The 23,985-nt window shown below is 36.0% G+C and overlaps 3 protein-coding genes across 6 annotated transcripts in view; all 3 read right to left on the bottom strand.

Moving 5' to 3' along the window:
- LOC120422037 (1-phosphatidylinositol 4,5-bisphosphate phosphodiesterase classes I and II) overlaps nt 1–14,826 on the bottom strand; it is a 213,518-nt gene extending 198,692 nt beyond the window's left edge. Inside the window, exons 1-2 of one of the 4 annotated variants that reach the window (XM_052708639.1) lie at nt 14,756–14,826; nt 10,223–10,725 (exon numbers count right to left, since the gene is read on the bottom strand). The gene's annotated coding sequence lies outside the window, so the exon portion shown is untranslated. Of the gene's footprint in view, nt 1–10,222; nt 10,726–14,141 lie in introns of all 4 variants that reach the window. The other 3 variants (XM_052708638.1, XM_052708637.1, XM_052708640.1) reach the window with 3 other exon arrangements.
- A 4,727-nt stretch (nt 14,827–19,553) lies between these two features.
- LOC128092832 (uncharacterized) lies at nt 19,554–20,117 on the bottom strand. The gene is made up of 2 exons (XM_052707688.1): nt 20,013–20,117; nt 19,554–19,952 (listed from the first exon to the last, which is right to left on the bottom strand). The coding sequence occupies exons 1-2, from the start codon at nt 20,016–20,018 to the stop codon at nt 19,578–19,580; spliced, it is 381 nt and encodes a 126-aa protein (XP_052563648.1). The 5' UTR covers nt 20,019–20,117; the 3' UTR covers nt 19,554–19,577.
- Nucleotides 20,118–20,737: 620 nt separating this feature from the next.
- LOC120427815 (protein cornichon homolog 4) lies at nt 20,738–21,883 on the bottom strand. Its single transcript, XM_039592739.2, has 3 exons — nt 21,625–21,883; nt 21,202–21,524; nt 20,738–21,143 (listed from the first exon to the last, which is right to left on the bottom strand). Exons 1-3 carry the CDS (start codon nt 21,697–21,699, stop codon nt 21,071–21,073), a joined length of 471 nt encoding a protein of 156 aa, XP_039448673.1. The 5' UTR covers nt 21,700–21,883; the 3' UTR covers nt 20,738–21,070.
- Between the last annotated feature and the right edge of the window lie 2,102 nt (nt 21,884–23,985).

Below are 23,985 nucleotides of genomic sequence, written 5' to 3' on the forward strand. Positions count from 1 at the left end.
TAAACACATCGCATCTATTGGACGATAAATAATTATGACACAAACAGCCACCAGCTCAAACTGAGAGGTGTCCACCACGTCTCCCAGAGCAACAGAATCAGATTGTATGACATAACAAAACAATATCTCGAGTCAGAAACACACTCGCACACACGTGATAGTGTGTCTCGGGAGCGGATTGGATGTTTACACACGTACAAGAGACATATTAATTAGCACTAATGAGCACCAATTAGCTAATTCCACTATTGAGAGGGCCCTCTTCAAGTGTCTCGGGTATCCCGCGGTAACGAACGCCAAACATTACAAGCCCACTCGAGCGACAATAAAAACAAGATTACAGAAATTGATAAAGCACTAATCACTGTCTCGAGCCAAGTGGGTACTTGCGATGTTCTGTGTCAAATGGAACCCATTGTACGAAAGCATGTTTCTTTCTAAACATCTTTTACGTAACCGTTCAGAGAAGAATCATGGCGATTAAAGCAAGATTAAGTCACAAACTGCATTTTTTTCGTATGAAGCATTAAGCTACAGTTACTTTCCGCATAACTCAGGTTAAAAATCACTCGCTGAAAGGCTGTTCCGCAACCTAAAAAGTCCAACCACGATAAAGATAACATCTCTCGGCAACGACGATTACAGCACTGAGCTCCCTCAGCTGAGTCATATCATAAATCTGTTGCTGTTTAGTTTTGGCCAGGTGACAAAAACAAGTCTCGCTACTTTAGAGCACTCACACACAGTTTTAAGTAACGTCATGATTCGAATTCCCGGACGCTTCGAAACCCGGACACCTCATCTTGTTTTATCAATTATTTGGATATAAGTTCGCATTATAAATGTCAAAACTGTGTTGTTTGATGAATACTAACATCAACTTTCATTTAAAGTTTGTTTGAACGCTGTAATTAATGTCAAAATAATAAAATAAAATAAAATTATAAGATTACCAAAAATTCGAAACATTTCACGTGAAATATTTCATAGGCGTCCGAAGCACCGGGATGGCAAAGCAGAAATTTATGGTTTTGATTTTCTTAAATTCTAGCAAATTTTTATATAAAATATCGATTGTTTTGATGTTAACGCCTTATTTGAGACCTAAGGAATGCCATTCACTAACATTTCAGTCCAAATTTGTGCGATTCATTAGCAAAAACGGGTGTCCGGAATTCGAAGCAAAAGTGTCCGGGTTTCGAATCAGCTTTTATCAGTGTCCGGGATTCGAAGCACAACAAATCATTTTAATTTTCAAATTTTGATGAAAAATTGTTAGAAAAGACATATTTTGCATGCATTCTCTTTAAACTGACTGTTTATACTACATCCTGATGATATTTCTTCATTTCCAACTAATTACATGATTTTTTGTCAGCTATAACGAAAATGATATGCTACTAAGTGTCCGGATTTCGAATCATGACGTTACGCACGCCATGGCGGTTGCATTTAGTTAATCGTGCTTGGCATTGTGACACCACACCACAGTTCGGACTGAGTACTAGTGCAAGTCAGCAAATAATGGAATCAAACATAGCAAAGTACACGGCGTTAAACGGGCAGTGTTGTCAGGAAAAACTAAAGTGCAAGTTGTCATTCGTTTGCTTTGAAAATAATTCAATCAAACATTGGATAAAGAAATGAGTGAATAAAAATTTATTCAATCCAATTTTTTATGAGTTTTGTCACAAAGTTTTATGTATTCACACACATTTTATCATTAACGATTTTGTTCTTATTTTTAACTTAAAAGACTTGTTTTTTGTTATTTTTTAAGAATGAGTAAACAAATCTTCTATGAAAGATTCCCCGACAAACAAAAAACAAGCAAAAGCGTTATTTCGTTCATAAACACTCCATTCCCCATTGACGGTAGTAAGGGAATACCTAAAATTGCAACGTGTTTAAATTACATTTTAGCAAAGTGCATATTTTTGATCAACTTCACTACATAAGTACAGAAATTTGCTCGAAATTTGATTCTGATAGTATGTCTACAAATGAGTTTAGGAGAGCTGATCAGAAAATGCATTTTGTTTTTTTAATGATTTTATGGCCCTCCCTTAGTTAGGAAGCTCAACTTTTTAGCACTTCTTTTGGCGTTTGACATCAAGACAAATAACATTCGTGAAGGAAAACTAACGTTACGAAATTGCAAAAATTGCACAGTCTAGACTCGATCATCCGAAAGGCTCGGAAAATTTGCACTTCGGATAATCGAATCACAATTTTTTTATTGTTTTATTTTTGATTTTAGAGATTAAGAATGATTCAAAAACTATACTAAAGTGAATTAGATTTTTTAAATCTGTTTAAAAAAAATGTGGTGATTTTTATGTTTGAAAAATCGTTGGACTTTAATAAGTCCATACCATAACCATAAGTCTTTGTCATGATTTCTACTCGAACCTAAGCTCAAATAATACGATTAGGAGAGCACCCAAACTTAAATATAGGATTTTGTAGAATATTGCTATTACTTTTACGAAATTGCGCTTATTTCTGTTAAATATAAACAAATGCTGAGATTTTATTTTGAGAAAATATTCTGCGACCTCTGCATTCTGGTTCAATCTGGGCTGGCAGATTTTTTTTTTTTCATGAGCTTTTAATAGTTTTTTTGGTAAAATTTTCCAAGTTGAGCATTTTGAAATACTCAAATTTATATTCGGGCAGTATTTTATTGTATCTTCACTATCAGTTGTGCAATTTTGTTTTAAAAAAAATCATCCAGCTTTGCTTTTGGAGTAATTAAAAAAAACTAGGAAACTAAAAATATGGGTTTGAAAACTTTTAAGTAGTGTTAAAATATTGACATAAATCAGTGGTGACCAAACTATGGCCCGCGGGCAAAATGTGGCCCGAGAGGTGCTTTTTCGTGGCCCGCGGACCCAATGATCATGTAAAATGGCCCTTTGACTCACCTGTAAATTATTTGTATAATTCTTCATAATTAAGATTAAAATTATGCTTTTTGTGAATCGTTTTAGTTTTGGTTCTTATTAAATTTATTTTACATTCAATGTGATTGAAAATAGTAAATTTTGTTAAAAATGTAGTTAGACATTTTTGGAAATGGGTTAGAAAACTGTAAATATAGTAAAAAATTAGGTATGCATTATTATTTCAAAATCCATTTGGACCTACTTTTAATGGGCTGAGCCTCATACTTATTTTGCTCATAGAAACCTTCCACCTCGGGATTCGAGCTCATGACATTTGAGCAACGAATCTGAATGCCTAACATCTAATTCAGGCAGACCAAAATTAATTGAAACTTTATTCAAATTGAAGAAATAGTTGTTTAAAATCCTTTGGTAACAATTTATAATTTTTCTTGCACTTTATTGAAATATAACCGTTTTAAATAAATTTTGAAATAAATTTAAAAAAATCGTTGAAAATACAAGTGCATTTATTTTCATTATATTTTTAAAATATTGATTGCCTTCAGCCACAAAATGATCATCCAAACCTCGACCTTGACCAAACCGTGGTATATAAACTTAAAAAAAATGTTATAACCTGATGATGTTAGTTGAGACATAAAAATCACAATTTTTAACATTTTTTTGTTGGTTTTGTTGATTTTAATAAATTTGAATCAAATTATTGGAAGCTTTTTTTCCAAAAACCTGTACTGCAACTCATAGATGCATTTTTAGTTTTGAAGATTGAAATAACATAAATTTATTTTTTCAAAAAAAAAACAATTTTTCAACACTGGCCCCCAAGCTCATGTGAGCTTTAAATTTTGCCCGCCATTCAAAAACTTTGAGCACCCCTGGCATAAATGCTACAAAAGGCATTTGAATGAATATTGATGGGAAAGTTCCAATAGAACTCCAACGAAATATGTCGATTCAGCGCTAAAAATGTCGGGAAATAGCCCCTCTTTAATCTGCCTTTTTTTTTACTCGAAAAAGTACACCGTAGGACAATTTTGACGCCCCTACGTAACAAGATATCAGGTACAAAAATTACTCCTTACAGCAAAGTTTCACGTAAATCGAAAAGGAGTCGGAGCTACATTTTCAGACTTTGTGTGAGTTGTTGGAGAATTACGCTAGTGAGTAACAGTAGATTATGCAACAAGTTGCAAAAAGATTTTTTTCTGCAAGAGTCGTACATTTATCCAACGAGATTTGCCGAGTAGGATATATACGACGAGTGCTGAAAAACTCAAGATTTGCAACTAGTTTTTGTTTTTTAATTGCGATTCCAAACAACACCATTTCATAGGATCAAAATTCAAAATCAAGCAAGTCTTAAGAAAAATATTGTATAAAATTGCTACCTGGAAGGAGGCCAGCAACTTGATCAGATCTGCCGTTCTGATAACAAACCTGCAGGGTGCGATCTGTACAAAAAAGTTGAATAATTTGCACGATATAAACAGGAAAATTTTTCCTTTTTAATTTCGCCGTTAAACCTTTTTTGCCAAAATTGTCAAATGCTTTTTCTATGCCTAAAGATCAATGCCTGTAGAATAGCCTTCAGAGTTGTTACTTCGAAATAAATTTGAAACTCTCAACAACTGATGAGTAGTTGAATGCCAAAGGATTTTTATATGGTTTCAAAATCTTTGACATTTTTCCAGCTACTTGGAGTATATGCCAAATCAAAAAAAATTTTGAACATTTTGACCAAGCTACTTTAATTTGCTTCTGGTATTTTTAAGTAAAAGGTCAAAAATACCATGCTCACCAGGGGCTTTAATTTTTTTGTTCAGATAGATTTTATTTCATTCAGATCCATATTAAAAGTAAAATCTTGTTCAACAATATTGAAATTTGATCTTCAATAGAACTAAAAACATCGTAGATGAAATTATGAGGACTATCAAACAACTAAGGAAGATTTTGAGCTTTCTCTTCATCAATTGAAAGAATGAATAATATCATCATCTTTTAAAGAATAGATCTGTTTTTGAGGAGGCAAAAAATAAAAAATAAATGTTTGCATTTTTAATAACAACTACAGTTTCGACATTTGAATTAAAAAAAGTGTTTTAAATGTATATCACACCAGTCCAGTAACTGGACTGTTAAGATATTTGCCGTGACAAAAAATAAATAAATAAAAAATAACTGATTTTCCTACCCCCGTCACGAGTGCAACCTGCACGCGTAAACTTCTCGTCACTGCGGCATCGGCAGTTGACGGCCAGTGACCAGTGCTAACCAACTGTTGGCACCCTTCATACTGGCCACTGGCTGCGAGTTTGAAAGACATCCGCATAACAATCTGTCCATCAGTCAACGCAGCAGCAGCAGCGTTCGCTTCGTCAACGCAGATTACTCACTGTCGGCGTTCACTTTTGTGGGGAAAAATTTTCGTTTGCACACACACCAAGTGCCAATTATGATTCGATCTTCCGCAATCACCTGGCTGCTGCCGATCACTTTCCACCTTCACTCACGTACGCATGCTACGAGACACTTGAAAGGGCACCCCTCGGGAGAAACAATTCAAAAAGGCGTATTTTGAAGATTTATTTTATTTTCAAAGTAATTATAGATTTAGTTAAATTTTTAAACTATTTTAAGCAGTCCATAAATTATAAATAAATCTATTTTGGAAATATTCACGCCAAGAGTGTGACCACACACGATTATTATTTTGTTGTTCGAAAATAAAACACACATGCATAACGGGTCTATATTCGTGGTGTTCTATTTATTTTTCCACTCTGCTCCGAGCTGCTCGGTTCCAATTCAACCGGCCCAGTCAGACGAAGCTCGTTGAAAAGTGGTAACGGCGTCACGAGAAAGGTGACACTGTCAAAACACAGCAAAATGTATAAATGTGCTTAGCTCAGCCGGAACGCGGATTTGAATCGAGTCGCGAGTGGATGACGGCGACGGCAACGACAAGGTTGCCGATATGCATTTTGAAGAAAATGCAAAAGTGCAGTGAGTGCACTGCAGTCTGATGCGATAAGAAGGAAATTTTTTGTTTTTTTTTTGAAATTATTGGCAGTTATTATTTCGCTACTTTTAAATAAAGAGATCATTATTTTTTTAAGTAACTGTTTTATAAGTTAATTTAGTTATGATGAATTGAATATCAATGTTTTCCCTTCCAAGATTTAAAATATCAAAGGTAAACAGTGATTCAAATCCCCAAATTAAGTGTTAATTTTGAATTTTCCGAAAAAAGTGCAGTGTTGGGGCTTTACCGTCTTTGGAAGAGTTGTTGCACATGGGAAGAGTCAACGTTTGGCTTAGTTGAAAAATAGGGTGGTTCACGATGAGAATATTTCAAGAATAAAATTCTCAGAAAATATTGTTGGTAATCTTTTCTATTTATAAAAAATGTACTGCACGCCAATCAAAGCAAAGCTATAATTTTTAAGGGGTTTGCTATTGATAAAACGTGTCGTAGAAGATGTAGATTGTGGGACACAATGTTGGTGTCTTTGACAAAGTTGCATGAATTGGCGTGCTTAACAAGTTTTCAGAAAAGTAAAATAAAACCCTAAAAATATTCCTTTAAAAGTAAGATTATCTAGAACACCATAATCGTAAACCACCCTAATTTTCAACCAAAAGATTCCCCTTTTGATTTGCAACAACTCTTCCGAAAACACTGAAGCTCCATAATTGCACCAATTTGTTGAAAATTAAAATTTCGACTTCGTTTGGCGATCTGAACCACTGTGCAATTTATTGTGCCATAACAATGTTTTAACATTATTTAAAATGTATTAAATCAGCGAGATTGAATAAAAAAAACTGAAATGTTATTTCCTTTGTCTAATCTAGATTCAAGTTCAAAGCTGTTTTGTATAATATATGCTTTACCAATCGTAGTTTCATAAAAAAAAAGAATTTGCATTTCAATAAGACAAAAATTAAGCATTTCACCGATATCTTGACGTCAGGCGTAGCACCCCGGTGATCGTGGACCCAAATCTGGTCTTTTCAATCAAAAATATTTCCAGTGTTCAAGGCTATACCTACATAATTTATTGGACATTATAAAAGGACTAAAAATACTTATTTTTTCCATTATAAAATGATAGTATTGATTATTAAATTAGGATTTTTACTTAAAAAAAAAATGTAGGAATCAAAATTTAACAATGATGAGTTTAATGTGTCATTTACTCATAATAATGTGCAAAACAAGACAAAATATGGCAAATATAATAAGCAATTAGCAATTTAAAAAAATAGTTTAACTGAGTTTTTTGAATAAGTGGGATTTATTCAGAAACTTAAATCATAAAACTGTATAAAAATGTATTTTTAATAAGAATAAATAAACTTTTACAAATGTTGTGTGTACAAATATCACTTGTGTGATCTGATTCAGCTGATACAATCGAAATTTTATTATTGGAATTTCATGAATAAATATCAAATTTCCTCAAACAAACAGCTGTTTAAAAACAGTTGCATGGATACAAAACATGTTTTATAATCGAAATTGATCTTCAAATTACTGTTGCACGCTTTAGGAGATATACTTTTCATGATCAAAGAATCAGCAACATTATAGCAGTATTTTAAATCTCATCGTTTTGCCTTCCTCACTGAGGTAAGGCTATAATCCTGCTCTGAAAATGAACTTTTTATTAAAAGCTTCTAGACCCACCTTCATGTATATATATCGACTCAGAATCGAAAACTGAACAAATGTCTGTGTGTGTGTATGTGTGTGTGTATGTGTGTGTGTATGTGTGTGTGTATGTGTGTGTATGTATGTATGTGACCAAAATTCTCACTGAGTTTTCTCAGCACTGGCTGAACCGATTTTGATCGAACCAGTTGCATTCGACTTGGTTTAGGGTCCCATACATCGCTATTGAATTGTTTGAAGTTTCGATAACTAGTTCAAAAGTTATGTATAAAAATGTGTTTTCACAAATGTCCGGATCTCCATTATATGCATGTAAACGATGTCCAGATCCATCATCCGACCCATCGTTGGTTAGGTAATTGAAAGGCCTTTCCAATGAGTCCATAACATTGAAGATCTGGCAACCCTGTCTCGAGTTATGACCACTTAAGTGATATTTATGTACTTTTTTGAAGCCGGATCTCACTTAAATGTATGTAAACTTTGTCCGGATCCATCATCCGACCCATCGTTGGTTAGGTAATTGAACGACCTTTCCAATGAGTCCAAAACATTGAAGATCTGGCAACCCTGTCTCGAGTTATGACCACTTAAGTGATATTTATGTACTTTTTTGAAGCCGGATCTCACTTAAATGTATGTAAACTATGTCCGGATCCATCATCCGACCCATCGTTGGTTAGGTAATTGAAAGGCCTTTCCAATGAGTCCAAAACATTGAAGATCTGGCAACCCTGTCTCGAGTTATGACCACTTAAGTGATATTTATGTACTTTTTGAAGCCGGATCTCACTTAAATGTATGTAAACTTTGTCCGGATCCATCATCCGACCCATCGTTGGTTGGGTAATTAAAAGGCCTTTCCAATGAGTCCAAAACATTGAAGATCTGGCAACCCTGTCTCGAGTTATGACCACTTAAGTGATATTTATGTACTTTTTGAAGCCGGATCTCACCTAAATGTATGTAAACTTTGTCCGGATCCATCATCCGACCCATCGTTGGTTAGGTAATTGAAAGGCCTTTCCAATGAGTCCAAAACATTGAAGATCTGGCATCCTGCCTCGAGTTATGACCACTTAAGTGATATTTATGTACTTTTTTGAAGCCGGAGCTCACTTAAATGTACGTAAACTATGTCCGGATCCATCATACGACCCATCGTTGATTAGGTAATTAAAAGGCCATATTACCACATAAGTTATATCTGTGTTTTTTTCTGGATCTAAAAAAAGCTTAAATGTGTGTCCAAACCACTCATATTACCCATTTTTGGTAAAAAGTGAGGAAGGCATCAACCACATAGGTGGATTAGGTTAGTTTTTTTAAACGTTTTTGAAATACCTTGTTTATTTCTTTGTTCAAATAGTTTGGAATGGATGTTCTCGTAAACAAAATTATATAATAATATATTTAATATAGTTAAAATTATGTTTTAAAACGGTTTTATGATTAATAATTTCTAAACAAATCCCACATATTCAAAAATTTAGTGAAAACTCAAATTTCAAAGCGTTTAGCGTTTTGGAATCAAAAATATATAAATATGTTTGTTTCTTGTCTTATTTTGCACATTTTAATAAGTAAATTAAACATAAAACACATGATTTGACTTTTTTTTTTTGTAGGTTTGTAATAAATAATAAAGGAATTTAAAACAAAAATCTTAAAAAAAGAATTCTCAGCATTTTTTTCGAAGAAACATTCCACTCTTTGAAGCATGGAAAAGCAGAGAAAATTTGAAAGTAGCGATAACTATTTTTTCTAAAAGGTTTGCAAAATCAGCAAACTGAAAAAAGCAATACAAATTCATAACAAATAAAGCTATGCGTTAAGTTTTTGCAAAAAAAAATAATTAGTATTTTCTCAGTATTTTGAAAACATGTTTTGAAACATGTAAAGCAATTAAAAATTTGACAAAAATTTAAATAAAAATACTAAGTAATGAACGTTTGTGAAACCACGCACTTATTTCAACCACGAAAAAGCACGAAATGATATGCCCTCAAAATTCCCTTAGTAACAGTTGGCTCGAAACATGCAAACAAAATGCATATTTATAGCCAAAATGCATACAGCCATTAATCTCCGCAAAAGAGCGGCTCGTTTGACAATCTCCATGCAATCGCTTGCATCTCTTCAATTGTGTTTTTTTTTCGCGTCATTTGTGAACTTTGTGGCCTTCAACAGTTTATTTTTACTTTTCTGTATTAAATAATGTAATTAAAGAAATCTGAAATTTTGCCTAATTTTTTTAATATTTTTTAAAAATCTAGAAGTAAATTAACTAAAAAATTTTAGCATGCATCATAAAACTAAAAAAAAAACTATTTTTGTTTGAAAATTGCTTAATAAGGATAAATCAAAAGCCCCCCATTTCGCCAGATGATGATGATGATGATGAGCACAGGACTAAAATTAAAAAATCAATAAAAACCCATTGAGCACCCTTTCCGACGGACATTACAAAAATAACCACACATCATCATCATCATATGGATGAATGCTTGGCCGATCAACACGCGCCCGTGAGCGGTCAATTCCATGTGAACGCACACTCACACGCCGATCAACCCGGTGAGAAACTCGCGAAATATTCAGAGATTAACTCTTTTTCGAGTCCCGTTCTTACCTGTTATGATGTTGACTTTCCTCTCTGCCGCACACCGCCTTCGCTCGTTCTCTCTCTTCGTCACACTTCTCTCCGTTCCGAAATTCGGCGAATGTTTGCTTACGAGTCAAGTGATTTCACAGCCCGACTCGTAATGCACTTTTGCTTATGCTTGGTAGGGACGTCACACCTTAAGTTACACACCAAGAACTGTTAGCGAGATTCGAACGACACTTTCGAGAAATGGTTATTAGACTTTTTGGGATCAACTATAAATTGTACACTTTTTTACACTATTTTACACAATTATTCACTTTTTTTATGAATTTTACTTTGACTGTTTTCACTTCTGATTCACCTCCAAGGATTTCTCTGAATCACACGTGACTTTTTTCCTTCAAATGTGTGACTCAAATGTCATCGCCCCGATCAAAGAATGGGGATGTCCTCGAGTCCGGAAGGCTCGAACTGCAAACGAGCCGGATATCAATTCCGCGCGGCGATAGCCCCTCAATTAAGCCTGCCTGGTGTAATCGAAATATTAGCAAATTATCGAGGTTGCCGACTCTCTCTCTCGCTCTCTCGCCGTCCAATCGAATCGCTCTTCTTGCTCTTTATCTGCTCTCCCTCTCACTTTGGAAATTCACAACACGGCACCAGCCAACAAAACGAAACACCACATCACACTTTGTTGTTGGTGCTGTTTTTGTTGATGTTATTGCAGTTGTTGTTAAATTTACGATCGGCGATCTATGTGTGCGTCGGGAGAGTACGGAGCGCAATGAGTGGTAGGGTAAGTGGGCTATCAGGTGGTTAGGTAATTAAGGGATCTATTTGTGGAGTTTTTTTTAAAGGTCCGATAAACCAAATTTTCTAGTTTTTGCTATTTGGGTGTTTTTGAAACCACCTTTAGTCAGGGGTATTAAAAAACAACCAAAAAGCAAAAACTGAAAATTTGGTTTATTGGACTATTTCAAAAAAAAATATTTGTTTATTTGTTGAATTAATCTGTTCTTTCATTCTACTGAAAATCACCAAAAAAAAAAAACTTCATAAATATTGGCATGAAATACCTATGGAAATTATTTATTTAGTTATGGATAAATATCTAATGCAGTAATGTTGGCGTCTGTTTCAAATCAAGACAATGGTCTCGATACTCAGTATCAGAAAAAAAATTACAATAACAAATATTACCTTTTTTAAATAGTCCAACAATACGTGAACTGACAAAATTCCGAAAATTATTGTTAGAAAAAAATTAAATATAAAAACCTTTTTTTTATTCAAAAATTCAAAAATCATCAGAATGTTTGATACATCTTAACTTTCCATAAATGCATAGTTGTCCCAAGTGAAATTTTATTGTGTTTGAGTTAATCTCACTAAAAACTTCTCGTATTGTTGAGATTCTAGAAAAAAATATGGTAAAAACGATTTGCTCAACTTTGTTCAATGGGGGAGTTTGAGATTTTGCTATCTGACTTTTTAAGTACACTTCAAAGAAGGGGGGGGGGTGGATATTTTGTTTTTAAATTGAACAAACCTTAACCGCTAAAAATCATTCTTTATCTAAGCATTTATGCATCAGTCCATATAAAAAATGTTGGAAATGTAAAAAATTCAAAATATTTGCAACAGCCTTATTGAATTCATGCAACTGTCACAAATTTGCAGAATACCAATGAATTCTCGATTTTTGGTATATCTGGTTTCGTAACACAAAATTTGTAAAAAAAAAAAATAACAAGCCTTTATTTGATTTAAATTCAAATTAAATTAACTAAACAAAATTATGATTTGTCAATATGATGGATTTGCATTGGCTTAACCCTTTCAAGCCTGAATTTCGGTAACGATAGGAAAATGATGTTTAGGCCTTACGAAACTTATAGACTAGTTAAGAAAATTTAGTGTTTTGGGCAAATATATGACCTGAATGGGTGAGCCAAAGTAATTTAAATTATTGCAATTAAAAAATAAAACTTTCAAAATCTGAATAAAAACAATTTCATAAAATGCTTTAAACATTATTAAAGTTAAGCTTCTATTGCTAATATTTTTTCCGCTAAACAAGAACGTCTTTAAACGATCTGTTATCCATTTTTTTTTCTAGGGCGAATCAGGACAAATTGGAACAGCGGTGTTATTAATATCTTGCAAAAAAAAGGTTTATTGGTTTCGATTTAAGTGCAGTATGGATATCGGAAGGAACGCGGTCAAAAAAAAGTTGCGCATTCTTTTAGTAACCCCACCAAGAAAAGAGAAAAAAAATAAAAAGATTAAAATATTAAAAAAAATCAAAAATTTAAATTATAAAAACAAAATTAAAGAATTCATTAATTTAAGCATTGAAAAAACTACAAAAAAAAACAAAAAAAACCAAAATTATTGTATTTTAAAAAATCTAAAATTCTAAGATTCTAAAGTTTTAACATTCTGGTATAAAATTTTAACATTAACAAATCCTTAAGTTCTAAATTTTTAAATTATTAAGTATTTGAAATATTTAATTTATAAAATTTCTGTTTAATTCTAAAATGCCGCCAGAAAATCATTTTTAGAGTCATATATTAGGTCAAAAACATATTCCTTGATTTTTAATACTGTTAAAATTTAGGACTCATAGATTTTTTTATTAGAAATTATAATTTCATTTAATAAAATAAAATAAATTAAACATGTTTTTTTCTAGAGCATTGCTTTGGCGTTCTCAATTGCGAGATTCCTACTCGAAACTAGGTGTCCGAATACTTGATTGTTGAGGGCATAGGCAACTTTCCAAATGTTTCATTTTCGACTTTTTTAAAATGTTTAACTTAAGAATTTATAATTTTTAAATTGTTGAGCCTTTGTATTTTTAAATTTTAGATTTTTTCGAATACATTTGAATATTTTTTTTACAATTTTGGGATTTTTGAAATTTTAGAATTTTGTGTTTTTGATTCCTTGATTTTTTAAATTTTTAATTTCTTAATTTTTGTTTAATTTATTAATGTTTTTGATTTCTTAATTTTTCTGCCAGAAAATTTAATGATAATTGTAGGGCATTCTCTCTCGTTTATTTCATTTCAAGCAATGAACAAAATCCGTCATTTTAATATTAAGATTCTGCGTTTAAAGATTCGGAATTATAACGAATTCATTTTTTTTCAATATTGAGACGTTTGTAATTTTCAGTTGCATTGAAATAAGCAAATTTAAATTATTAGTTTTTTTCATCAAAACATATTGCAAGCAAGCACCGCGCGAAGAAACGTCAAACGCCACTTTCCGTTTCTTTTGCTTTTCAGCTGCGTATCGCTTAAGACAAATTTTTTCGTGACCCTTTTCTTGATCTATTCTTGGTCGATTTTTTGTATATGGAGTTTAGCATTCCTTCCTATCTTCGTATCAGCCTTAAAACAAAACAAATTATTACATCGGTTTCAGGTAGTCTATAAACGTCTGTCCCTTTTGAGACTGAAGCCCTGATTCGGCCGGTCTGACGATATTATAAACAGATTACAACGAATTGTACAAGTTTTTTCAATAAATTTTTTCATAAATGTATTCCCAGCAAATCACTTTCTATTAATTTTAGATTTTACAACAACTTCACATAACTTTGCCTTTTAATCATCCATTTGCCATCTTTATCTTTGTCTAAATAAGCAATACAAATATACTACACAGATTCGCATCACACAACAAAGTATTTTTTTCATAATATTTTGGTTCACAAAGTCCTCTCACTGATCACCGACAAGCCCGCTTACCCTATTCGTCCGCGAGGAGTCGCCGCAAGTCGCGACTAGCTGACTGCCTGCCTGACTGCCCGTACGAGTACGAGCACGAGCCCTCCGTCTGTCACACACTGGAATTTTTTCGGGGCTGTGTTCCCTCTCCTCGCAAACTAGGAGCCCAAACCCTCCACCGAGACTCTGCGAGACCAACTCACCGCACCCGCGCGAGAGCACCAATAGCTTTTTGGGAGTTTTGTTGGTGTGGCCTAGATTGTGTTCTTCCTCTTTCTAGGTGGTGACTGCTGCTCTAGCTTGTTTTGGGGAAGGTTCCCCGGAAGAACCCGGAATCCGCGCCACGAGTCACGAGAACACACAGCAGAGAGAGCCTTCAACCTTCACTCTGGGGTTCCACACAGAACAACACGACGACCGCGACCACGACTACGGATAGACTCGGTCAGCATCCGCTGACTGTTCTTCTGAGTTTGACCCTTTCTCTGTGACAGCTCTAGCTCTAGCCAGCTAGTAGTACTGTAGTACACAGTACACACCTCTCTCTCTCTATCTCTCTCTCAATCTCACTGTTGTACACTGGTCCATCAGCGGACACAACCAACTCCACAACACGTCCAGCTACTAATGCAGAACATCACACTGTCGTGGACTGTTCAACAGCTGCACCGCGAAGGAAGCAAGTGACCACCAACTTGCACCACGGAACATCGAGCAGAAACCCACCCAAACGACCCGTACGCACTACGGTACATTGACAGATGTGAACATTTTTGCAAGTCTGCTGAACCACACTGAATACTGAAGCAACAACAACCTCTTGGCCTATGGCAAGACGACGCGACGACGACGACGACTCTCCGGCACGGGCCGTAGCAAGACGAAGACTGTCGAAGATCCGAGCATGATGACGACGATGGAGCACCAGCAGCCAAAAGGAGCTTGCACACCAATACCAGATCAAAATTTGGGGGGAGAATCCGCGAGAGAGCGCGAGAATTGGCCAGCAGCAGTTCAGGGGGGTCGTCGTCGTCGTGTTTGGGGGGATCTCTGGATCACTGGTGCGAACAAGTGTTGGTAAGCAGCAGCAGCAGAACAACAAAGAGAGCAACGCGGCCAGCAGAGATAACGCAAGCAACAACATGGCAAAAGCGACCTGACCCGTTCAGCAGATTGGGAGAGCCGTGAAGAGCGATTGATGACAAGCGTCGATGGGGGAGCTCTCTTCGATGAAGGGGGGCGCTTCTCTGTTGTTGATGTGTGTACCAGTGGCAGCAGCTCCGGTGATTTAGGGGAGGAAAAGTTGGGACAATATCTAGTGGGGGAAGGATTCAATTTTATCATTTTTCTTTCGAATACCATGCGTCTCCTTTAAAGGTTACTTCCGGCACGATTCAATGGAAACGCATGGTCTTTTACTGAATCATCACATACAGGATAGAACATAAGCGTGTTCCAACTTGCGAAATGTTTTGATTAAATGTTTAGTTTTTGTGCAAAAATCGGCTGCAAAAAAAAACCTTGGGAGGCCTTCCCAATGCCCATATGGGCCAGGGCCATTTTGTGTCATTCGTTCACCAATACAAATCTCCATACAATTTCGGCAGCTGTCCATTCAAAAATGCTACGTAAATATTCGAAAATCTGCATCTTTTGATAAAATTCTGACCAATTATGTATCTTCGGCAAAGTTGTAGGTATTGATGAAGTCTATTCATAAAAAATGGTACACGGAAAAAAATCCGATTTCAAACAAATTTCTTTTCACAAAAAAAAACAAATTCCTAAAGTCCGTTTTTAATAATTTATAAAAAAATATTAAAAAAAATCCAAAATTTCAGAAAATTTCTTACAATTTCGCCTTAGAAACATTGAAGATTGGACCTCTGGTTGCTGAGAAACAACAAATAATGGAAAAATGAATAGGATTTTATTTCCTTTTTTTTATTTTTTTTAAAATTATTTAAGTATTCAAAGTTGATTCAAAGTCTCACCCAAACAGCTCCCCATTTTCTAATTCCAATATCTCAGCAACTAATGGTCCAATTTTTTTAACTAAACATTTGTGAAATTGTATGATCTTTCCGAATAAAATATTTTAAACATTTTGAAATCAATACTAATAAAAATAAGTTTATGAAAAAATAACTTTGTTGCATTTTGGGTCTTATTTGCACCACCCTAAATAAGACAAAACAAATGATTATTCGCGTGAAATTTTTGCGAGAACTTCGGTTTATAAAGTTATGGTTGTAAAAGTTTTTAGATCGAAATATTATTATTTTTAAGCAGTATAAATTGAATTGTTCATGGGAACACTGATGCAATTTTTTTACATATTTTATAACAATTCACTTTGAAATTGAAAATCGGGTACTTTAATGCAAAAATGGATTTGTTAATATTATAAATTTTTTGACCGACCTTTCCAAGATGATTCATTTTTTGGAACCACTAAAATGTTTTTAATTTTTCTTCAAATAATCGATTATTTTCCTAACAATTTCTACTTGGAACCAGTAAATTGATTCGGAGTTTTCTCTTCCTCCGATTAAATCAGAATTTAGAAAAAAAAGTTGGCTGAATATATATCATAGATTTAAGTTTAGGTACTCTCCCCGTCAAATTATTCGACCGTTTAGTTTATAGTAGAAACCTTGACATAGAGACCACAAGCAAATGTTCTCGTTTTTAGTTTTTTTTTTAATAAGGCCGTTGCAAATATTTTTCGAAGTTTATGTCACCCTCCCCCCCCTCCCTTCAAAATCGGTTCGAAAAATCAGGGGGCATAAAATTTTTTTCTCAAAAAACTTCAAAATTTTAAGGGAAATAGAAGTCTAACCGACCGAAAACAATTAGAAATGCATTTTCCTGCGTTTAAAATCATATTTTGCATGTCTGGGATCGATCAAAAATATTTTCAATTTTCGTGGAATTTTTTATGTACAGCATCGCATAAAAAAAATTTTTCGGCGAAAAAAATCTCTTGGGTATTTTGAAAACTAATGAATGCAAAACAACTGGGCAGGTGTAAAATGCACTTTAAAAAACTTTTTCATTCAAATGTTGTTGGCTTGTTATTTCAATTTTTATATTTTTTTTGCCCCCCCCCCCCCCCCCCCCCACTAGACCCCGACCAGAGTCGAGGGACATAAACTTCAAAAAATATTTGCAAAATAAAAAAAATTAAAAATCACCAAAAGGGCGGTTTTGTCCACCTCTATAAAATAATTTTTATTTGTTAGAAACAAACATTAGGCGTCATCCATAAAGTATGTCACGCTCTAAGGGGGGAGGGGGGGTCTGAGCAAGTGTGACATTGCATGTTATAAGTATAGGAAAAGCGTGACAAAGGGGGGGAGGGGGGGTAAATTTTGGCTGATTTTAGCGTGACGTACTTTATGGATGAAGCCTTAAATTAAATCATTTAAAAAATCATCCAAGCAAGAATAAGAAATAATTGTCAATTTCACAAAGAATACAGATATATTCTAATCAAATGCAGCATTTCGCAGTTCGACGTTGTTGTGCTATATTGCCGCACGTTGCCTTTTTGACGTTCCGAGAAAAACGCGTTTTAATGTTAAAACTTTAAACGCGTTTTGTTCGGTTGACCAATCATAATTACATATGTAAACGATAGTCGGGCATGTACATGTGTCACATGCGTTCTGACCTGAAATCCCTTTGACCAGTTGTCGCACTTACAGCAATTTTAAGAGAGTGTCAAGATAGCACGATAAGATTGAACCTTTTTTATATAAATAATGACAACAATGCACGGATTTTTATTGAATATCTCAGGTTTGCAATTGAATTTCGGGGATCTGTAAAGATCAAAAGGTGAGGCATTGAAAGCTGCACAAAATAGCGTTTTTATCTCAATTTGGCCCAAAATCTACGTGTGACAAGATAGCACGACAACGACGAGTTCACATCGTTAAAGTTAAAGGCCTTACTGGGTTCGTAATATTTTTGACATAGGACTATGTCTCTACTTACTATAATGGGGGGCCAGTTCAGAAATTCGATCCAAAGCGTCACTTTTAAGCGTTCGAAAAAAGGGGACATTTCGAACGCTTATATCTTTTTTCCCTGTGAATTAATCCAGACGGTTGAACCACAAATCGAAAGGGGAAGATTTCAGCTATCGTTTAACTACATAGAAAGTTTGACTAAACATAGTTAAAGCACTTAAAACATGCAATCAAAATGAGTAATTTTTCAGTACAAATCGGACAGATGACCAATCAGAGCGAGCGTATGCATTCGAGGCCGCGCCCCTTTTGTGCCGTTCTCCGGCTGTGCCGCTATTTAAGCAGAAAATTTCGCAAAAGCAAGTCACTTTGGAACGAGCACTCGAACTGTGCACATCGGGCCGGCGCGGAGGACAAAGCAGCAGCAGCCAACAGAAGAAGAGGACCACCAAAACAAGAAGGAAGAACCACCAGCAGCAGAAGGAAGAAATTCGAGCGAAGCGGACCGGTGGAAGTCGCTATGATGCAGCGGTTCTCATGAAAAATGGCCATTTCGATTCGACAGTGGTGGCCAAAACCTGGAGTGGCCGGTGCCCTCGAAGCAGGTTCCCCAAGAGCCCGGGGGAACATTTACAGAACCATACGAGTTGTGGCAATATGGGTATCAAAATTCATGGTTTTTGATACTGAACATAATAATGGCCATTTCGACAGTAGTGGCCACAACCTGGAGTGGCCGGTGATCTCAAAGCAGGTTCCCCCGGGGCCCGGAGGGCCTTTTACAGAACCATACGAGTTTTGGCAATATGGGTATCAAAATTCATGGTTTTTGATACTGAACATAATAATGGCCATTTCGACAGTAGTGGCCACAACCTGGAGTAGCCTCGGGAGTAGCCGCTGCCCTCAAAGAAGGTTCCCCCGGGGCCTGGGGGGACATTTACAGAACAATACGAGTTGTGGCAGTATAGGTATCAAAATTCATGGTTTTTGATACTGAACATGAAAATGGCCATTTCGACAGTGGTGGCCAAAACCTGGAGTGGCCGGTGCCCTCAAAGCAGGTTCTCCCGGGGCCCGGAGAGTTGTGGCAATATTGGCCATTTCGACAGTGGTGGCCAAAACCTGGAGTAGCCGCTGCCCTCAAAGAAGGTTCCCCCGGGGCCTGGGGGGACATTTACAGGACCATACGAGTTGTTGCAATATGGGTATCGAAATTCATGGTTTTTGATACTGAACATAATAATGGCCATTTCGACCGTAGTAGCCACAACCTGGAGTGGCCGGTGCTCTCAAAGCAGGTTCCCCTTGGGCCCGGGGTAACATTAACCGAAACATACGAGTTGCGGCAATATGGGTATAAAAATTCATAGTTTTGATAATGAACCTGCAAATGGCCATTTCGACAGTAGTGGCCACAACCTGGAGTTCCGGTGCCCTCATGGAAGGTTCACCTTGGGGGAACATTTATGACAATTTTGCCGACAAATCTATGAAACAAAATAAAATAATCTTATTCCAGATTTCACTAGCAATCCAAAAACTCATTCAAATTGTTTGGTCCTATGTCTTTCGGTTATGTCTCTGACATACCATCTTGAACTTTTTCTATCTAAACTCATAAAAAAATTGTGACTTTTAGTTATTCCTAATTTTATTAACTCAATATCCATGTCCAGCAACAATCACCTTCTGGTTGCCACCGTAACTGACCAGCGGAGCCTGGTGAACTAATCCAGAAATCGGAGCAACGTACTTGCCGGCCACAGCTGGAAGCGCGCCCAGATGGTTGTATCCGTATCCATACGCCGCCGCCGCAGCTGGCAGATCCCACGGGTTGCTTTTGACAACGATCGGCTCAACTTGGGTCTTACGACCACCGTACGTCACGGGCGCCCATTGGTTGACTGGTCCGTACGGGTAGGCGGCCAATCCGTGGTTGTTCCAGTTGTTCAAGCCAATCAACCAAGCGGGATCAGCGTACGACGATCCTTGGGCGGCAACAGCCAGAGTGGCGACAAACAGTGCGATGAAGAACTGAGAAGAGAAGGAAATTAGATTGGCGACGAACTTTGGCTGGTTTGAACTTTGCCTTGCCTTCATATTGTCACGGATGGTTGCACTTGGGAGGAAATTGAGGCTTTACTTGCTGTTTTCTGACTGTACTTTTTGAATGGTTTACCGATGGGTTTTATACTCTTCAAGTTGCTTAGAAATTAGTTTTCGATAACCTTGAATTTGTCACCTAACTTAAATTTCGAAACCCGTTCATTTTGGTTGATCAAGGATATTGAATTAAGGCAGTCGCTGATTCAAGAGTATAAAAGGCGTTGGTTTCCAGAAGTTCAGCACAGTTCATCAGTAACACTTGTTGGATTCAACACAATCATGAAGGCCTTTATCGCACTGTTCATCGCTTCGCTGGCCGTTGCCGCCCAAGGATCGTACCTCGAGCCTGCCTGGCCTGTGAGTTCCTGGAACGGTCTCAACAGCTGGAACAACCACGCTTTGACCGCCTACCCGTATGGCGTGAACCAGTGGTCTTCAGCGGCGTGGCCAGCTGCCTCTTCCCTGTACAACGGTTGGTACGGAGCTGACAAGACCATCGTCCAAGCTAAGGTGGCCAAAATCAATCCGTGGGGAGTTCCTGCCGCGGCCTATGGTTACGGATACAACAACTATCTGGGAGCGGTTCCTGCGGCCAAGTACGTCGCTCCACTGGTCGGACATGGCATCAACCGGAAGGTTGTTGTTTCGGGACATGGATTTTAAATATTTAATAAAGCTATGATGTGATCACCTGGTTGAAATGAAACCATTGATTTTTATTTCAATAAGAGTTTATTTCGTTCGTAAAGTCTAGTCGTCACTTTGGTTTCGAAATTCCTAACGCTGTGATCTACAATTGAGAAATATTCCATAACGCTTCACTACTTTTTGAGTTTTTCTGGAAGAAACGTCAATTTCCGCTAAAATGAGTATTAGTTAACAAATACTTGACTTGTATAGAAATACATTCGCTGATGGAGATCATACTACAAAGACACACTCACACACAGACACTCACACGTATATCGAATAAGGAAGCACTTCCTTCCGGGGGCCTAGATTCTGAACCGTTGCCTAGTGTTGAGACTAAGCTGGTTCACCATGGGCTAGAACTCCGTAATGATATCCTCTTCTTCGTGTCGCCGGATGGGATCTCCCTTGAGCATGGCAATGATCATACTAAAATTGAGATCGAACTATAAATTAAAACCCCCAAGTTTATCATCCTTCAACCTACCAGTACAAGTACACGAAAAAGATGATCATGTAGAACCCGAGCCCGATCATCGTGTCCCTCAGGTGCCTCTTCACCATGCCCCGGTTGTGGATCTCGGCCGGATCGTAAATGCCCAAATTCCCAGTCGGCACCTTTATCAGATCGTACAGCAGCCAGCCCACCATCGGTGCATTCGCGATGAACAGAATCCAGCTTCCGTTGAGCAGCAGCACGAATGCCAGGAAGCAGTGGGCGGACAGCTTCGGAACGACCCAAAAGTTCAGCTTCGAGCAGCACTGCTGGGCGTTCAGATAGTCACACTCCAGGTCGGACAGGATAATCACCTAAAGATTCGCTAGTTAAGGAAAATGTATGCAAATCAAAAAGCATCGCAACAAAATAAAATCAGGTCGACAAATCGATTTCCCCATTCCAAAAGGATACAAAGTAGATCAGCAGGAACAGGATGGCACCGGTGATGAGCATCGCAATCGCGAACACGAGCGTTTCCGGAAGCATTTTTAAGGTTTGATACGAATATTACACACGAAATTGTTTACACCAGAGAATGAAACGCGTTAAACTTCAGGAACTACACATTTATGCCATTTTTCGCTTGCGCCGAGTACCAAAAATAGGTATTTGTTATTGTATTGCTGCCGGGGTGGTGGATTGACGGACCAACTTGGAGGGTTTGATGGTGTGCGTGAAATGCTACAAACAGTATAAAAACAGGGGAGTGGACATGGGCATGGGTTATGCTGTTAAGAGCACAGAGCTGTTTACTGAATGCGGGAAATTTGAAATGATCGTTATAAAAAATGCAAATTGAATGTCTAAAACTACAATCATTATCAAGCATAGTAATAACGAGGATGGGAATGTCTGGAAAAAATAAAGATTAATGACAATTGATTATTTCCTAACTTACTTCATACATTTCAATGCCTCATACATTCAAGCCTTCAAAAACTTTGAAATTTTTAACGGATCGTTTAAGCTTGTTTGGAAACTTGAATGATGGATTCATTTGAATATGTTTTTTTGGAACATGAATGGATGAGAAACATATAAAAAGAAATAAAAAAAACATAGAGCACGACACTATTACACACGACACGAATTATCATGTTTTCCATGAAAAAAATACTTAAAAAAAATATTTTCCGTTTAACCACCATCTTATTACTTTTTATTGAAATCAATATGACACATCAAAAAAGCAAAATTATTTTTGGATTTCCCATTCTCCAATTAAAGCATTTTGTGTTTAAAATAATTTTCCACTTGTTCAAATTATTTATGCTAGAATTTAATTATTTCAAGCAAGTTACACTCATAAATGTTTATACCAATATCAGAAACTGATAAATATTAAACCACCTGTCAAAATAAACAATATGTTTACGGTTGTAAGATCAACAACAAAACAACTACAAAACTTTACCGATATCGGTTAGAAAATTTTAAAACTTTTAAAAAAATCTATAATTTTGCTTTGTTGTTTTATAACCCGAGCAGACGGAAATAACTTGGGAATAACATTTTTTGATATTTGAAAATACTAAGCCAATAACATGTTATGTTATTTATAACAAGATTTGTTATTCGTCATTATGATTTTTTTGTTATTGGATTGTTGTTGTAATAACAGACTAATAACATTTTTAGTTATTCTTCTAACAAAACTTAGTTATTATTTTTTGTTATTTTAACAACTAATCCGAAAATGTTATTCCAAAGTTGTTTTGACTTTCAACCAATATCAGACCAATAAAAAAATTTGTTATGATAACATAAACTGTTATTGAACCCTTATGCAAAAATTGATTTTTCAAGAAGGTTATTTTAACAGTATTTGTTATTGAAATGGCATGAATTTTGTTATTACCGTCTGCCCGGGAAACTAATTTTGCAGGTATATTATTACAAATAATTACATTCAAGTAAAATATAAAAGTGAAGCCGTTGAAAATATTTTTCAAAGTTCTATAACTAATCCGAAAAATCAGGGCTGTGGAGTCGGAGTCGGAGTCGGAGCCGGAGTCGGTGGAGTCGGGTCTTTTTGGGGACCTGGAGTCGGAGTCGGAGTCGGAGTCGGAGTCGTCAAAACTCGAACAGCTGGAGTCGGAGTCGGAGCCGGAGTCGGCTAAATTTTAAGAGCTGGAGTCGGAGTCGGAGTCGGAGCCGAAGATTTCTGATAACCCGGAGTCGGAGTCGGAGTCGGAGTTATCTTAAATTCAACAAAAAATATGTTTTTTTTTTATTGTTCAGTATTTACTATATAACAGCATAATTAACAAAACTTCTTATGTTTTTAATTGTTTTTTACGTCGCATGCAATGCGTCGCCATTTTTTCATTTTTTTCTGATAAATCGATGCCATTATTGTGATTTTTATTGTGATTGGAAAGCTTTAATTGTGTTATTTCACTATAATCACTTAATGATAACCTCTTACCCAAATATGTAGTATCATAATTTAAAAAAATATAAAAAATATTGGTTTTGTAGTCAGACATATCTAATTGATTTTTACTGCTTCCTTTTGCCTATATTTATGTGCCCTTTCAATTCAAATATAACCAAATTTCATCATGAAAAAAGAACACACACAGTCATCTTTTACCCCGATAGAGAATGTCTTGGAGGTTTTAAATTAAATCATTTTTAGGAAAAAATTACGAGGTACATAAAAAGATTGAAAATAGTAATTACTGTTTTCGGAAATCGAAAAAGAGTCACTGAAAGTTTAACTTTTGTAACAAATAAAATAATTAAAACTAACAAAAAATATCAAAAGAA

Source organism: Culex pipiens, chromosome 2, assembly GCF_016801865.2.
Source record: "Culex pipiens pallens isolate TS chromosome 2, TS_CPP_V2, whole genome shotgun sequence".
Classification (NCBI taxonomy): Eukaryota; Metazoa; Arthropoda; class Insecta; order Diptera; family Culicidae; genus Culex; species Culex pipiens.